This window comes from Cnephaeus nilssonii (genome assembly GCF_951640355.1).
Source record: "Cnephaeus nilssonii genome assembly, chromosome: 8".
Lineage (NCBI taxonomy): Eukaryota > Metazoa > Chordata > Mammalia > Chiroptera > Vespertilionidae > Cnephaeus > Cnephaeus nilssonii.
The window spans coordinates 83,491,559-83,509,608 of NC_137079.1; the positions used below are offsets into that span (position 1 = coordinate 83,491,559).

The 18,050-nt window shown below is 41.3% G+C and overlaps 1 protein-coding gene across 1 annotated transcript in view; it reads left to right on the plus strand.

Moving 5' to 3' along the window:
* Positions 1-7,499: 7,499 nt before the first annotated feature.
* DNAJC15 (DnaJ heat shock protein family (Hsp40) member C15) overlaps positions 7,500-18,050 on the plus strand; it is an 82,981-nt gene continuing 72,430 nt past the window's right edge. Inside the window, exon 1 of the mRNA XM_079778952.1 lies at positions 7,500-7,674. Within this exon, the coding sequence (XP_079635078.1) occupies positions 7,570-7,674 (105 nt within the window). The 5' untranslated portion in view covers positions 7,500-7,569. The remainder of the gene's footprint in view (positions 7,675-18,050) is intronic.

The window sequence follows — 18,050 nt, forward strand, 5'->3', positions numbered from 1 at the left end:
CAATAAAGATTTATTAAATTAAAAAAATAATAATAAATAAATAAATAAAGCCAATTAGATCTTCAAATTTACTCAGTTGAATTTTCTTTTTTAATAGGTATTACAGTGGTGTAATATGTTATAAAATGTCCATATTTAGCAGGAACACATATTGAATTATTAAGAGTGAAATGACATGATATCTTGATTTGCTTTAAAATACTCATTAAAACATAGGAAAATTGTGGCAGAATCTTGACAATTGTTGAATCTGGATTTGGTGTGTGAGGGTTCATTATACTAATTTTGAAATGCTTAGAGTTTTAAATACACAATTAAAGAGAAATTTTAAAAAGGGGAATTTTTACTTCATAATTTATTTAAAATATCTTTGTGGCTTTCAATGGTGTTTGCTTTATCTAATACCATCTCTATAACAATAGGGGCACCATATATCCTGGTTTTCTAGGGCAATCCCAGTTATATCTATTGCCCTAATATAATTATTTATAGTATTATGTTTCATTTAAATGTGACCTAGTTTTGGATGATAAATTAAACAGTCACCATGAATGCCAAAGGACTGCCAACCACAATTAGGGCTTCAGCTGTTCATGTGCAGCTGAAGAGAGATGAAGCTGTTTTCCCAGAAGCACCCAGCAAACCTTTCCTATAAACCCAATTCCCCAGAAGGGTTAAATGCCCATCCATAAAACAAACACCAGCCTAGAATGATGGGATGCATTGGTTGGCTTTTGTCAATCAGGGCTCTCCCTGAGCGTAGGGGACAAAGTCAGTCCTTGGTTCCTTGTTGGGTGAAGCCAAGAGAAATTGAGTGTGGAAAGGAAACCAATAATGGTTACTTCACCTCTTCTTGCTAGTCCCTGCCACTGCCCTAGTTTAGGCCTCAACATCTCTCACTCAGAAGTAATATGAAGAAACCTTGTTTTCTTTAATCTGGACTTTTATTATTATTTGTTTTTCCTTTGACTCAAACTGGCCTTGCCCAGCACCCTGACTCACCCACCTCCCTCTCCCTTGCTTAATCATTAAGCCCTTAGGACAATGAGATATTGGTCAGCATCAAGTAGCCTTAGAAGCAAGGTTCTGGGTCTATTGATTACAGAGACAGAGTTTTTAATCAAATTAAAGGTAACATCTTGGCTTCAGTTGTCCTTTAGTTTCAGAGGAAAGCAGAATGATCCTTTGAGAAATCAGACAGAAAGACTCTATGGCTGACATAAAGACCAGACACAATGGTCAATTACCTACTACCCTACCAATCAGTAGAGATCATGACCCTACTCCTTTAGTCACCATGACTAATGATTTTTTTCCTATATAATCCATCCCCTAGAAGCCACTGGGGAGTCAGGTCTTTGAGCATTAGCTCACCTGTGATTCCAGGCATGGTGCCATCTCCTCAATTAATTCTTTTTTTTTTTTTGGCTGCAAACTCTTGTTCATGTCTTATTGGGCTTTGATACATGCAGGTAAATGGACCCCTTCATTCTGGTCATACTTAGAATTGCAATAACCTTCTTACTAATCCTCCTTTAGTTTTGGCCCATCATTCCCATTTCATTACTAGAATGACCTTCCTAGAATGTAGTTCTGATCATGCCACTATCACATTTGATATTTTTAAATGTCTTCATCTATAGGATAAATTCTAAATGCCTTTGCTTATTAAATAAAGCTGTTTAATATCTGGCCTTTGTCTGGTTATCTGTTTACCCTTATCCAACTGTATTGTCTTCTTTATACTTTAAACTTTAGTAAAATGGAATTACTGGTAGTCTTGTTTACATACAATGATTTCTCATACCTTGTTCCCCCAAGCCTACCTCATTCTTATCAATCCAGCAAATTTGTATTCATACTTCCATGGTCAACGTATTATATTATCTGACTCCTTTCTCGGTCTTTTCAGACCCTTTCTCCTTTGTGCCTTCTGCACTTTGTCATACAGTAGAGTTCTCTTTTCTGACCAGACCAGGATAGTGTTGGTGGATTAATTAAAAAAAAAACAACAATTAAAACTGGAATCATAGATACTTTAAACATTATTTTTTAAACATCACATAAACTTTAGTTTTCAATCTATTGTTTTTATCATCTACCCTAAAGAATTCTGTTAGATACTTTTCTAATGACACCAACTCCCTCGCCCCCTATGAAATTTTAATACCACAAAAAACATACACAATAGCTATTCATGGAATCTATGCATATCTGCAGGGCCAAGGGCTTTTATTTTAGTGTGTGTCCTCTGATTCATTCTGCCTTGAATTTTTTTCAGTGATAATCTAACCTCTAAATGTTTGTTTAAAATAAAGGGGAAACAAGACATTTTAAAAGTAAACAGTATAGATTCACACTCAGTTTTTATGATTCTTTTCCCATGTCCACCATTTGACAGCTTTAAAAATTTTTTTTGCTTTTATCAAGTCATTTCAAAACATTTAATTTCATTTTCATAAAAACAACTCTCCCCCACACTTATACTTTACTAGGGCCCACAGCAGGAATTCGTGCACCTTGAAAGGAACTGTGGGCTGCGAGGCTGCAGTGGGCACAGGGGTGGGTCTCAGCCCATCCTCCGTGCCCCCACCTGGCCCCTTCTGCCGCAGCCCCTGGTCCACTGTTTACCGGCAGCCCCGTTCCCACCTGCTGACAGCACCAGCCCCACTTGCACCTGCTGATGGCTTGGAGTGATTTGGGCTGGCGCTGTCAGTGGGTGTGAGCAGGTGCTGCTGCCCCGATTGCCCCTCAGGAGCAGGGGGAGGTGGAGAAGCCCTCAGGGGTGATCAGGGTCAGCAGCCGCCGCTCACACCCGCTGATGGCGCCAAGCTATCAGGGCCAGCGCCGGCACCGGCAGCAGGTGCAAGCGGGGCTGGTTCCGGCAGCAGGTGTAAACGCCGGGAGGGACCGTGGCATGCATGGGAGCAAAGAATTTTCAGTAGTCACCAGAAGCTCATCCTGATGACAGTGACCAGTGCCCTGCTTTGGTCTGGCGCCCCCTCTCACCTGCTTCACCATCCCCCTGCGGCCAACGCCCACCATGGTCCATGCTCTGCTGCCTGCTGTCGACGCCCACCGTGTTTCGCGCGCCCCCCTGGTGGTCATCACACATCATAGTGACTGGTTGTTTGGTCTATTTGCATATTAGGGTTTTATATATATAGAATAGAGGCCTGATGCACGAAGATTCGTGCAAGAATGGGCCTTCCTCCCCCTGGCTGCCGGCACCACCTTTGCTCCGGCCGGAGCTGTCTTTTTGCTCCAGCCTGGAGCCGCCTTTCTGCCTTCCCACACTTCCCAGAGGCCCGGAGCAGCTGGGGCGGTGCGGAATGCCTGCGTCATTGCCATGGCAACGATGCAAGCGTCCCACCCCGCCCCCCACCATTCGGGACCTGTGTATGCAAATTAACCTTCTATCATTGTTGGGTTAATTTGCATACTCACTCCTGATTGGCTGGTGGGCATCGTGAAGGTACAGTCGATTTGCATCTTACTCTTTTATTAGTGTAGATCACTATGTAATGTTTAATTGAATTGTATCATTTCAAAGATAAGACAAACACACAACTGTTTGGGGAACAGCAAGAAGAAAATATACATGGAAACAAATAGGTGAAAGAGGTAATATAAAGAAAATAGTAACTAACACTTTTGTAGAACTTACTAGGTATCCAACACAATTCTAACAGCTCTACAAAAGTAAACTCACTTAATTCTCAAAATGGAGGTGTTGTTATTTTCTCCAACTTTACTGATATGGAAACTGAGGCACACAGAGGTGGAGATATATATATATATATATATATATATATATATATATATATATATATATATATATCCAAAAAGTCTTTTTAAACAACACATGTTGACAACATTTTTTTTAATGAGATATTTCAGGATGTCTACTTTTCTTTTCAAAACTCTATTGAACCTAATGTAATCTGTCTTTGAAGTGGTATAACTAAAAAATAGGCCAGTGAAAATTTAATGTGGTCTCCCTTTTGGGTTTCTCAAAAAGCATTGCTCTTCTTTCTTAGGGAAGTCAGGGAAGTGAGTTTAGCTAAGTTGGGAAGAGATCCTGTGGGGAGACAGATGACTTACTTGCTCATTTTTATCCTTTCTTTCCAGATGAGGGTGAACTTAGCAAAGAACCAACGGCTGAGAATAGTCGTTGTGGATGATTTTTCTTTAAAACTGACTACTGGTATAGGCGTAGATGCCCTAAGCGGAAATGGAACAGGGGTCAAGTCTATAAACAGCCAGCAAACTGCTCTCAATAAGTCTGGATCTAAGCTGAGGGGCAACCCTGCGGAGCCCATCTCCCCTCCAACTTGCTATCCTCTTCCTGGCCCAGTTCTCCTTTCTCTCCTTTTCCTGACTTCTGCTCCAAAAGATTCAGTTCTTGAGCAGGGGCATCAGCTGCTCTAAGAGGGTCTTGTTCCAGTTGGTCCAGGCTGGCAGTCTGTGACTGTGAGGGCCAAGCTGCTAGGGTATACTGTAACCAACCCATAGACTGTGAACTCCAAATGATACCCAAATGGCAAGCCAACATTCTTCCCAGGATTGTGTCTCACAAAGTTAAAGAATAAAATCATGGACCAGAAGATGTAAGCAAAACCATGGAAATTTATTATAAGCGGATACAAACTCCTCACATGCGGAGGGGCCCTAAGAAAGGGTTGCCATTGAAGTTCACTTGTCTAGGGGTTTTATCTCCCAAGTCCTCTCTTTGTCTACCCTTGTAACTCTTTGATTGGCTTCTTCTACCTTTCTTACTTAGCAACCATTTCAAAACCCACCTCCTCTTTTCAAGGGGGAAAGAGGAGGGGCTCTTTTCCTTTTCCTCTTGCCCTGTTTCTTGCAACATCCTGCACTTGCAAGATAAATATTCTTGTGGTTTGGAGCTGGGCCCTGCTTGACCGTGCAGTTATGTCCACACTTTTTTCTTCTTCCATCCCTACTTCTTATAACTTTGTGCACCTGCAAGATAAGCATTCTTGTGGCATTCTGTCTTTTTGCAAGACCAGCATTCTTGTGGTTTTAGTTGGCTCCAATGGTCACATCTATGTTTCCTCCTTTCTTTTACCCATTACCCTGTCTGCCTAACCCTGTTTCTAACTCCTCTCTGTAACTATTTTCTCTCTTTTCCGAATCCAGCACGGCTAGAGAGCGGGTCCAATTCCTGAGTAGAGGCGGCTGGGAATGGAGAAATAAAAGAAAGAGACAAGACACAGAGATAGAAAGAAAAGCTGGGGCTGGGTGGACCACTGCCCTCTTCTGATGGAGAGACAGTGACCCGGAGCCGATGCAGCATGTTTATTTTATACCCCCAAATACTAGGAAGTTTCACCAAAAGGTCAAGGCAAAGGAGATTATTTGCATTCTAGAGTAGGCTCTGAGCATTCCTGGTGCTAGGCTGGATTTAGATATCAAAACCCACTTCCCCACACCATGGGCTGAAATGAAGGTCAAGCTGACAACACCCTTACCCTTTTGGCAAGGCGTGTTCCCAGGGCGTGGCTTTGCCGATGCCACTGGGTTCAGCTGACAATAATTAAAGAATGCCCATGTGCCTTCCCAGGGATCCCTCTACATTCTCACAAAGAATGAGAAATCTTGTTTGGGTACTTGACACTTAAGTCCTATGCCTAGAATAGTGCCTGATACCTAACAGGTGCTCAATAAATACTTATTGAATAAATGAATGAATGGATAATAAAGGATACAACATGCACAGGTATACAACATTTATATCACTTATGAAGTGATCACCGTGATAAGTCTAGTACCCATCTGACACCATATATAGTTTTTACAATATTATTGACTACATTCCCTATGCTGTAGTCTACATCCCTGTGACTGTTTATACTGGCAATTTGCACATACCAATTCCTTCCCTCTAAGAGTCTTGATGAGTGTTTTTCAACCAGTCCTAAATTTTTAAATTTCTTTTCATTTGTTTTCAGCTATAATTTCCATCTAAAAACATGTTTCTTCTTCTTCTTCTTCTTCTTCTTCTTCTTCTTCTTCTTCTTCTTCTTCTTCTTCTTCTTCTTCTTCTTCTCCTCCTCCTCCTCCTCCTCCTCCTCCTCCTCCTTCTTCTTCTTCTTTTTCTTCTTTGATAGTGGGTGTCTGTATGGCATTATTATTATTATTATTTTATTGATTTCAGAGAGACGAATGGATTAGAGAGAGGTAGAAACATTGATCTGCTGCCTCCTGCACATCCCTACTGGGATCAAGCCTCCAACCCAGGCCAGTGCCCTGACTGGGAATCGAACAGTGACCTCCTTGTTCATAGGCCCACCCTCAACCACTGGACCACACTGGCTGCATGTTACCCCTTCTTTACTGATTATCTCATGGCTAAGCCTCCAGCAAACCTTTTCAGATGACCCTGGTTAAAAGAGGCCATTTCCTCCCATAAAAGCCAATAGCACTGAAGTAGTGACACTCTTCATAAGTACATTGCACAATAGGACAAATTACTTCCATATATTTTGTCCATTTTAACCTTAAAATTTCCCTGAGTCAAAATATTGAACAAATGTTAATCTCTTTCCACAGATAAGGAGAAATTTGAAGAGGTTAATGGGAATGCTCAAGGAACAAGCCTAGAAAAAAAATACACTAGACTCAGATCTCTTCCATTCTCCTAGTCCAGTTCTCTTTATACTCTGTACAATGCATGTGCTCATGTTCTGCCATGTATTGCTATCACTCTGTCAGTGTTATTTTCCCTATGAGACTGTAAATTCTTATAGGCCCTAACTTATTAGGCTTGCTAGTAAAAGTAACTAAATGAATAAGTTAACAGACCCTCAAACTTTAAATTCAGGAATAGAAAAAAAGAAATATTTCTCTTCTTGTAAGCTGCATTTGCAATGAGTATAAAGGGCAAAAATTCTGCCAAGTCGGTACAGGAGTTGGAAAACAGTATACAGGCTTCATTTGTTGGTTAATATTTGCTCAAAAAGGCTTGACTTAAAAATTAATAATAAGGTTGGTCTTCCTATATCCAAGTCAGCACAAAGCCATTTGTGGGGAGTGATATTTCTTCTTTGCAATCTCATTTTAAAAATAGTCATTCACATGGGGGAGAGGGTAAGCAAATTGCCTCTAATATTGCTTTCAGGCATGGGAGAATTGTGGCATTCAACAGAAGTATGATCAGTAGTCGGGGGTAGGAAGAAGGGCCTGGTGTGGGTCAGGAACCTGCAGGCACTGCAGTTTGATGAGACCAATTATCAGCTCTAATGATTAAACCCAGGCCCTTGGCGCTGCTTGGGGAGGCCTAGTGTTGGCTTTGGACCCGTGAATCTGAAACATACAAAACGTCCTCCATGTCCCAGGGGACTCAGCTCTGAGTCTGACTCTTGGCTTTCATGGAACAAGTTGGCCGGCGCCAGGGTGAGAACCAGATCTCCCGGTGACTTACCCTCCTCCCCCTGAGCGAGCAGAGGCCCGGCCGCGCCTACACCCGCGGAGCAGCGCGCTCACTAGTTTGTCCCTGCGGCGCCCCGTAGGCGGCGCCCGGCGTCTCGTCTCCCAGGGCGCAACGCCATGGCTGCCTTCGGCGGCGTCTCCCCCGCCGGCGAGGGCATCCGCTACGCCGAGTACTCGCCGCCCTCCACCAAACGGCCTGACGCGGACATCGACCGGGGCCTGGTGAGTCCTGCCGGCGCCCCCGCCTCTCTCCGGCTTCGGGCGGCCCTCCAGCAGCCCCGAGGTCTCCCCCTAGTCCCCGCCTCACCTCTGCGAACCTGCTTCCCCTCGAACCCCGCTCCCGGCATTCATTCTCCATCTCTGCCCCACCGCTAATCGGAGACCCGCCGTTCCTAGGCGTGTTCAGAGAATGTCTGTTCCCTCCAGGAGCTTCCAGTCTCCTGGGGACGCAGACCGGGACGGGCCGTTGGAGACCGGGCATTGCGAGTGCGGTCGGAGGAGGGTTCTCTGCATCCCTAGACCCGGGCTGGGTGGGGGCTGGCAGTGAGGTCAGCACAGGCTTCCTAGGGAAGCAGCAGTTCAACACCGGGATGGGAGGGTGAGGAGCCGGTCACTCAGCCAAGAGAAGACGGAAGTGTCTCAGGCCCTGGTAGTGGTGTCTACACAGCTGCAGGCCAGACAGAGGAAGGGCGTCGGACACAGCAGGTGTCAGGCCGAACTGTGGGACCGGGAAAGGAATCCTGCAAGAGAAGCATGCTGCCAGTCTCCTGTAGTTTTAAGTTTTCGGTAGCCACATTAAAAAAGCAAAAAGAAATAGGTGAATTTAATTTTAACAGTGTCTTTCATGTAATGCAGTATAGCCACAATAATATTTTGTCGTGTAGTCAACATAAAAATTGTTACTGACATTTATAGTTACAGACACATGCTGTCTAAAACCCAGTGGGTATTTGACACTAACAGGACACCTCAGTGTGGGCTATACCCACGCTGCAAGCGCTCACCTGTGGCTAATGGCACCTTATTGATTCGTGCAGTTCCCAAAGGTAATCGGGGGCTAGAACATCGGAGGCATCTGCTAAACCACATGTAACAGTTGGGGTGTTCTGAGGGCCGTGGTGCCATTTTGCTGAGTTTTAAGCAAACAGGTGATAGGTGGGGCCATTGTAAAGTTCTGTGTGTAAGATGAATGAATTCGATGGGGATAGTACGGAAACATGGCTGTTTTTAGCCATTTTCTACACCACATTCCCTGTTACTCCAGCCCACAGTGATATATCTTGCCTACTTAATCTCCAGCAGAGCCTTAAGATTTTGGGGGATGAAGACAGTTCTTTGTTGTGCAGGGTTGTCTCATTCATGTTAGGATTTCTCAGATCAATAGTTCCCCATCCACCAAGTGTCTTCCCTCCTACCCAAATTATTGTGACCAAAAGGTCAACAGATTTTCAAAATGTCCCTGAAGGCCTGTTATGCTTCTGTTGAGAACCATTGTTCCAAGTATTGACCAATGATGAGGTAGAAGATAAGAGAGTTGATAACAACTTTGGGGAAATGGGAAGTACTGAAAATAATGGGAAATTGACAAAGGTGTTAAGAAAGAATAAATTACCTAGGTGTGGGACATATTCAGTAATCTTTTAGGAACCAGTAGAAAATAGTATGTTTTTCAAGGAGTTCAAGAAAAAATTTTCAGACCATTTTAAAAAAAAGGTGCAATGTAAAGTTTTTGAAATATGTATCTGCAGAAGTAGATGTCAAGTAACTTTTTCTCAAGTAAGCTTCTCTTTAGGAACTACGAATTAATGTTTAATAGCCTGCTTAAGAGATTAAAAAGATAAAAATATTGGCAAAAATACCTGTGTAGTACCTTGAATAAAATAGTAACTTACAACTAATTGTTAATAATTAGAAGTCATGTGAAAACTTTGCTTTAGCAAAGCTAGTTCTCATAGAAAAGTAGGAAAGACACTTCAAGATTAAAAAGAGAATATCATCGCCCTAGCCGGTGTGGCTCAGTGGATAGAGCCACGGACTGAAGGGTCATGGGTTTGATTCCATTGCGTCTCAATCCCCTCAACCAATCAGTGTGTCTCTCTCACATCGATGTTTCTCTCTGTATCTGCCCCTCCCTTCCATTCTCTCTAAAAAAAAAAAAAGGAAAATTATCCTCAAGTGAGGATTAACAACAACAAAAGAATATCATCAATTTTTAAAGCAGTTTGAACAAAACTCAGTTTGTATGAGTGTTAGCTTTATAGTTTCCAGTACCTTCCCTGGATAATATAACTCCTAGTGTTGTTAGGATAGTGCAGTGATTTTCAAACAGTGTGCTGCAAGAATTTTTAAAACATGCGATAACTGACTACTTAGTCAGGGTTACTGCTGACCTCTTTTACCTTAGGTTGTCAGATAAAAAAATGACAACAGCCAATACAACAATAGCCAGTGGTGTGAATAAATCAAACGTATACCTATTTTTTTTTGGTCAAGATTGCCAAAAATATATATTTTTTGATGTGCCAAAGAATTTTAGTAATTAGTTTTTGTGTGCCATGAAATGAAAAAAGGTTGAAAAATCGCTGGGATAGTGTAATGTATAAGAAAATTAGCCACGCATGTATTTCAGTATGAGCAAACCTGATACATCTGGCTAAAACCTATCAAGCACATAAATTATCAAGTATTCATTACCGAAAAAAAGAGACCACTTCTATTATTTTTCAATTCCAATTTGATTTAAAACACATTTAACATACCTGGAGTCTTCCCTTTGAAAAAATCACATGGATTATGTACTATTGTATATCCATATTTTTATTTGCAAAGTTTTCCCTTACTCTAGTTCCCTTTTCTAGTAGAATTAAATTATTTTATCCAACGTATTTCCTTATAAAGTCATACAATTTTTTAATTATAGTATTTCTTGTATCAAAATTATATTTGCATAAGAACCTGTGAAGTTTTTAAGGCAAGGACTTTTATCTGCTGAGATTGGCATTGTAGTTACTTAATTGTTTATTAAATAAACAGCTATTAAGTTTACTACTATTAGTAACAATAAAAAACTTGGATGTTTGGTTCTAACATATTGATGCATATTTTCTATAGGGTTTCTCCTTTATGTTAGCCTCTGAGGGAGAACAGTAATCTATGTCTGTCTTTCTCACTGCGTACTCTCTCTCTTTCTCTCTAGAACTTAGCACAAGGCCTGGTGTATACAAAATTATTTTTGTATATTTATATGGCAAGTGTTATCAATGTCATAAATAAATGTTTGTTGAGTGAGTGAATAGTCTCCATCTTTCCTCTCCATCACAATTAATACTTCCTTTTTTTAGGCAGAAGAATAATTCTTTTCCTTGTTAATTTCCCTCTGGTATAACTGTTGCCTATCTTGAACTTAAATGTTGCAGTCTCAAGATAGAAGTTTTAGCATTTTATAACACTTTCAGGCAATTTATATTTATCTAGAAAGTTATTTACTGCTTATGCTGTTTTGAAAGAATAAAATGCCTTAGGGAATTTGTAAACAATGTTGATGCCTTCCCCCCCCCCCCCCCCCCCCTGCAGCAGTAGCAACTATGATGGAGTACACTGTTTTACCAGTTTTCAGAAATTCTCTGATTCATGGTAGATATTTGAGACTAGTGACACAGATATCTGACTTGGTCTACTTGTTGATTTGCTGGCATTATTTCAGTAGCACTTATTTTCCTGTTTGAAATATGTGTTTTAACTAAAATTAGATATTTTTTATAGGCAGGGACCAAGTTTTAAGGATCTTCATTTTCAGGTCCTAACATAAACCAGGCACATGGTTGTCACCCAGTGACATTTTTGTTGAATGATTAAATTAACAAATGAATGAAAAAGCTGGATGGGAGAAAAATAGAGGATTAGAGAAACATTTTCTAAAGTGAAGAACTGATGGCCTTAAGGGATAAAAAAGAATAAGATAAATGAGACTCTATTCTTTGACATAAAGAGAGGCCTAAGTATAAGTATCTAATGTTGTCTGTAGTTTGGTTATTTTATTGCTTAATGCCTTCAATGACACAGGCATTCTCCACTTTATTTTTAAAGTTTGTCATTTCAATTTAGTGTAATAGATTTTTTTTTTTGAACACCAAATAAATGGGAGCAATATACTAAGTGTGTGTGGAGAGCATATGAATAAACCAGAATTTCCACCCTGAAGGACAGAGGTCAGCAAACTTATTTTGTCAAGGGCTAAAAAGTAAGAATTTTAGGCTTTGCAGGCCAAATGGCCTCTGACACTACTGAACTCTGCCAGTGTAGAGTGTGAGAAGCAATGACAATACATAAATGTGGCTGTGCTCCAACAAGCTTTATTTACAAAAATAGGGGGGCCAGATTTGGCCTGTGGGTCATAAGTTTGCCAAACCCTGCTCTAGAAGGCAAATTGGATCAAATTTAAGCATCCAATTGAAGACAAACTTTTTTAGGTGCTATCATTTATTTGTTCATTTAACGTGTTTATAGTGTCTCACTTTATTAGGTTAGGTACTGAGGCTAAGTGCTGTAGTAGACAAAAGATGAATAAAACATGGCTTTTGTCCTCTAGGGACTTGAAAAGTAAGAGAAGCCAGAAAAAGAAAAAAACAACACGTTTTTCCAAAATATAGATCATATCAATGAAAAAAAGTAAGGAAAATAAGTTGGGATAGACTCTTGATAACCCTGAATGGCAGGTTAAGGACTGGATCATGTCTGTACGCAGTTGCAGTTGAAGTTTTGTAGGAGCTGTGTGATCAGGGAAGGGCTTTGGGAAGGTTAAGCCTAGAGCAGTATTTAAGAAGGGTACAGGATAGAGAAGCAGAAGCAGGCAAGACTATTAAAGAATGTGGGCACTATTCTGGGAGTACAGTACAGAGGAGGAGATGATGGCGGCCAGGACAGTGAGGGTAGCTAAATTGTTTTGTGCCAGGTGTTAAGCTAATGCTTTAAATGTGAGAACTCATTTAGTCTGTGTGATACCTCTATGAGGTATAGATGCTGTTATAATCCCCCACTTACAAATGAGTCCATTGAGGCTTAAAACAGTGAAATAATTTGCCCAAGGTCACACAGTTGGTGCATGGATGAACCGAAAGGTACTGTGCTTTCTTGCCTCTGTGTTCTTACTCAGAATATATTCTCTCTTTATTTCTCTTTCCTCTTCCATTTTTCTGAGTGTCAAAGACTAATCAGGAAAACAGACATAAATTAAGTTATATAAAACAAATGTAATGCAGAGAATTGGCTTTATAGGTAATGGAGTTGTAGAGAAGCCAAACAAGATTGTGAGGCAGTCCAGAGGTTGAGAACAGCAAGAAACCACTAGCATTCCTAGGGCTGGTGGGCTAAAGGGAACAATTCATGTTTTCAAAACCACTCCAGTTAACTGGGTTTTGTCCACAGGGAGGTGGAGCCACAGAGACACGCTGCTGCTAGAGCTGCTGCTCATGACAGAGAGAAAAAGGGGGAAGCAACCTGCTCTCCCTCTCTTTACCCTCCTATCCTTCACCATTGCATCTCATTGGTCAGACTCAACTGGAGTCAGCTGACACCAGAGCCTGCAGGATTCAAGTCCTTTCCAACAGATCAGAGGAGGGAAGGGCAGGAAATGGATCAGTGAGTGCAGACAGGTCTGGGACCAACATGCTCATTTTATTTTCAGCTGTAAGGTGATTTGAATGCCACAAATGTTGAAAAGTTTGAAAGCATAGGCTTCTAAAAGCAGTGTTATAGAACACTATTATGAATGGAGTTATTCCTTTAGCCAACAGAAATCTATTTAGCCTACAGGGTCAGAGAAAGATAATATTTTTTCATGGAACTCCATTTTCACTGTCTTATGCTCTTTGAATATTATTTTAATGCTATTAGGGATTAAATAAGCATTGTTAGTGCTCATGAAAATCTGATTACCATGTATAACATTTTTTTTCCTTTTAAATTGACTTTTTTCTTTAAAAAAAACCCAGAAGTTTTAGATTTACAGAAAATGAGAACAAAAAGTCCTCACATACCTCACACTCATTTTCCCCTATTAACATCTTGTGTTAGTGTGGTACATTTGTTACAATTAATGAACCAATATTAATGCATTATTATTAACCAAAGGCCATACTTTATTCAGATTCTTAGTTTTTACCTAATGTTCTTTTAATGTTCCAGGATCCCATCCAGGATCGCACTTCTCTTCAGTTTTCATGTTTCTTTTGGCTCCTCTTGGCTGTGACAGTTTCTTAGACTTGTCTTATTTTTGACTAGAGGCCCGGTGCACGAAATTCGTGCACGGAGGGGGGTTGTCCCTCAGCCCAGCCTGTACCCTCTCCAATATGGGACCCCTTGAGGGATCGGGCCTAAACGGGCAGTCAGACATCCCTCTCACAATCCAGGACTGCTGGCTCCCAACTGCTTGCCTGCCTGCCTTCCTGATTGCCCCTAACTGCTTCTGCCTGCCAGCCTGATCACTCCCCAACCGCTCTGCTGCCAGCCTGTTTGCCCCCAACTTCCCTCCTCTGCCGGACTGGTCACCCCTAACTGCCCTCTCCTGCAGGGTTGATCGCCTCCAACTGCCCTCCCTTGCAGGCCTGGTCCTTCTCAACTGCCCTCCCTTGCAGGCCAGGTGCCTCCCAACTGCTCTCTCCTGCTGGCCATCTTGTGGTGGCCATCTTGTGTCCACATGTGGGCAGGATCTTTGACCACATAGGGGCAGCTATATTGTGTGTTGCAGTGATGATCAATCTGCATATTACTCTTTTATTAGATAGGATAGAGGGCTGGTACAGGGGTGGGGGCCAGCTGGTTTGCCCTGAAGGGCGTCCCGGATCAGGTGGGGGTTCCCTTGGGGTGTGGGGCGGCCTGAGCGAGGGGCCTGTGGTGGTTTGCAGGCGGGCCACGCCCCCTGGCAACGCAAGCAGAGGTCCTGGTATCTGGAGTTTATTTTCCTTCTACAATTGAAACTTTGTAGCCTGGAGCGGAGCCAAGCGTGGGGCTCCCTCCGAGGCCGGTAGCCCTTTGTGTTGGGGTTATAATTGAAACTTTGTTGCCTTAAGCAGGTGGGCCCGGCCAGGGTGTGTGGAAAGCTTTGCTTCCCCTGTTGCCGGCGGCAACCCTGGCCTGTTCTCTCAAGCTCAGTTCTGCCGCCATTTATTTGAATTTGTTTACCTTCTATAATTGAAACTTTGTAGCTTGAGTGGAGGCTTAGGCCTGGCCAGGGCAGGCGGAAAGCTTGGCTTCCTCTGTTACCTAGGAAACCTTGCTCTCTGTGGCTGTAGCCATCTTGGTTTGAGTTAATTTGCATACTCACTCTGATTGGATGGTGGGCGTGGTTTGTGGGCGTGGCTTGGGGGTGTGTGTGCCGGAGGTATGGTCAATTTGCATATTTGTCTATTATTAGATAGGATGACTTTGACAGATTTGAGGAGTACTCACAATTCTATTCAGGTGGGAGATGCCTCTCTACTGAAATTTGTCACTTGTTTTTCTCACAATTAGATTATGGGTTTTGGGAGGAAGAACAGAGAGTAAAGTGCCATTTTCATCACATCATATGTAGAATACATATTATAAACATGATTTATCACCATTTATGTTGACCTTGATCCAGTCTGATAAAGTATTTGTCAGGTTTCTCCATTGTAAGGTGCTCTTCCGCCACTCCCCCATTTCCATATTATTATTTCTGGAAGGAAATTGTTTTGTGTGGTCCATATTTAAGGAGTGGGGAGTCTTGATCCCCCTTCTTAAGGGTGGAGTAGTCTATAAAATTATTTAGAATTCTTCTGCATGGAAGAATGTCTCTTCTCCCCCATTTACTTTTTTTTTTTATCAATCTAGATTCACGATACTTATTTTATACTTTGGTTTATAATCCAATACTACTATTTTGTTGCTCAAATGGTTCCAGCTTTGGCCATTGGGAATCTCTTAGTTGGCTTCTGTGTACCCTTGACATACCACCATTATTGTGGATTTTTTTTTTTAGCACTTCCTTACTTTCAGCACTTACAAGGTGCTATAGCTCTCTGTGTATATTTCTTGCCCCCAGTTCTAGAATCAGCCATTTCTCTAAGAAGCCTTGTGTGTATACTATTTTATCTCACGAGAAACTTCATTCTAGGTCACAACCCTGGATCCTAATAATCCCATTTTTATCCTCTTACCCAACTCTTTCCTAGTTTTCTTATCTTCTCCCTGGATAGCTAATGAGGTATGAGAGTAAAAGATTTCCTTGTCTTGGGATCAGTGATTACTGCTTTCAGTCCACCAGGCAAAGTGGGATTACCCCTGCAGCTGCAGCGAAGCTCTTTTTCGGTTGATTAGTTTGGGCTATATTTTTGTTTTTTAATATCTGGTGTTAGGGACTGCTAATGGAGGGTCCTAAGGGATTGTGAAAGGAAGGAGAGACCCATCAATCTTTCTGTATAGGCATTCCTGAGAGATATATCGGGTTCCGGTCCAGACCACTATAATAAAGTGAGTATTGCAATAAAGGGAGTCATAATCTTTTTGCTGGTGGAGGGTCTTGCCTTCAATTTGTAAAAAACATAATACCTGTGAAGTGCAATAAAGTGAAACTCAGTAAAATGAGGTATGCTTGTATTCATACTTTCACGTTTGTTATGGATTCTCATTATGGGTCAGTGAGCAGAAGCACCTATCTCCAGGTCTAAGGTAAAATATGACTGCGCATTCCTCTAAATGATTAAATGTGATCTTCCAGGGAATAATTTTCACTTTCTTTTGGAATACCTAGAATTTAACAACCACCACCACCACAACTGAAAAGAAATAGTTTGTATAGCAAATATATAGAACTGAAGGGAAGAGAATTAAACCAAGGGTGAAAACCAGTTACAGAATGATAGTATAAGTAGCATTTCCCCATCCCAGGTATTGCCTAGTTACAGTGATGGTAGTTTTATTCACCAAGAACTGTACTATTTTATAGAACTTAGAACATTTCTAAATATATTATACTAGAGGCCCGGTGCATGGGATTTGTGCACTGGTTGGGGGCATGGCCTGCGGGGATCGGCCCACTGTGGCAGCGCCACTCATCCCGGTCAGCCGAGCGGCTGTGGACCCGCCCTCTGAGTGGCTGCTCCTGCTGTGGGAGCGCTGCTCGTTCTGGTCAGCCGAGCGGCGCTACCACAGTGGGAGTGCACTGACCACCAGGGGGCAGCTCCTGTGTTGAGCGTCTGCCCCCTGATGTTCAGTGCCTGTCATAGCGACTGGTCGACCGGTTGTTCTGGTCGTTTTGCCTTTTGGTCACTGGGCTTTTATTATATAGGATGGTTTTTGTAAAGTATTTTAAGTAAAAGTTTTAATAAGTGCCATGAATTGATACCCTAATGTGTATATTCTGTTTAACTATTTTGGGATAACCCATTTCAGCCTTTCTTTCCATTCTAGAAAACTTGTGGTATTCTGCCATTTAGAAACAGTTGGAATGTCATGCAGTTTAGAATTGTTGACTCATTCATTCTTATTTTTAAGTGTCAACAGATCTATTTCTAACACTAAATTTATTATCTGTATTTTATCAGTGTTATAAGATTTTTTGACTCTGAGATTTTGTAGAGGATCATTTAGTCCCTTGCAGTAAAAATTCACTTTTAGCCAGTACAGGTGGTTTTCTGTGTTTGTTTGCTTTAAAACAATTTCCCAATCTTTTCAGATATAATGTCTTTTTTAAGGTGAAAATTTTCATAACTGTCTCCTGCCCCATAATATCAGTTGTATTTTCTATTTTTATTCATTGACTATATAAAATAAGATAAAAATTAGTGATATGTATGAATATATTGAGTTCATGATGTGCAAGCAAACAGTTAAGGAGGAAGTGAGCCAACATTGAATGAATGTCTGCTATGTACCAGGCACTGTTATTTTCCCATTTCTCATAATAGCCCTGTGAAGTTAGATGTTACTTTCCACCATTTTCATATAAGAAAACTGAGGATCAAAGAGGTTAATCAACTATCTCAAGGTTATACAGCTAGTAAGTGGCAGGATTGGATATGAAACTAATTTTGACTCCAAAAGTTCTTAACCATATTGCTGCTCCATCATTTAGATATCAGAAATTGAGGAACTGCAACTTAAAGAAATGGTTTATAGTCTTAGTATTTGTGATAATTTTCAGAGTCTTCAGATGCTTCAAGGTATGTTTAAGAATTCTTAAACTTCAAAGCACAGTTCATTTTATTTTACCCTAACTCAAAAAGGAAGGAAAGAATACTGTGTAATGAAATTTAAGCTGTAAGCATTACCATTCTAAGAAATTGCTGCCTTAAAATAAAGTAGGCTTTTGTGAGAGAGTAAAAGCAGTTTTCAGAAAATTGGGTGATTTCCTAAGAAGAATTAGCAAAGCTACAAAGTGTTGCATGTAAGGTGTACATCAGATGTAGGCCAAGAGAGTTTAAGGGGTACTTGCTAAGGACTTCACAGTCAGTATGATAAAAGTCTGTAGAAGTACATGATAGGGAGGAGGCTAGCTAGAGACGCAGCCAGATCAGATACAAGGATAAAAAGGGGATACCAAAGATCAGTGCATTTGTTTTTATTGAAGATTGCCAGGA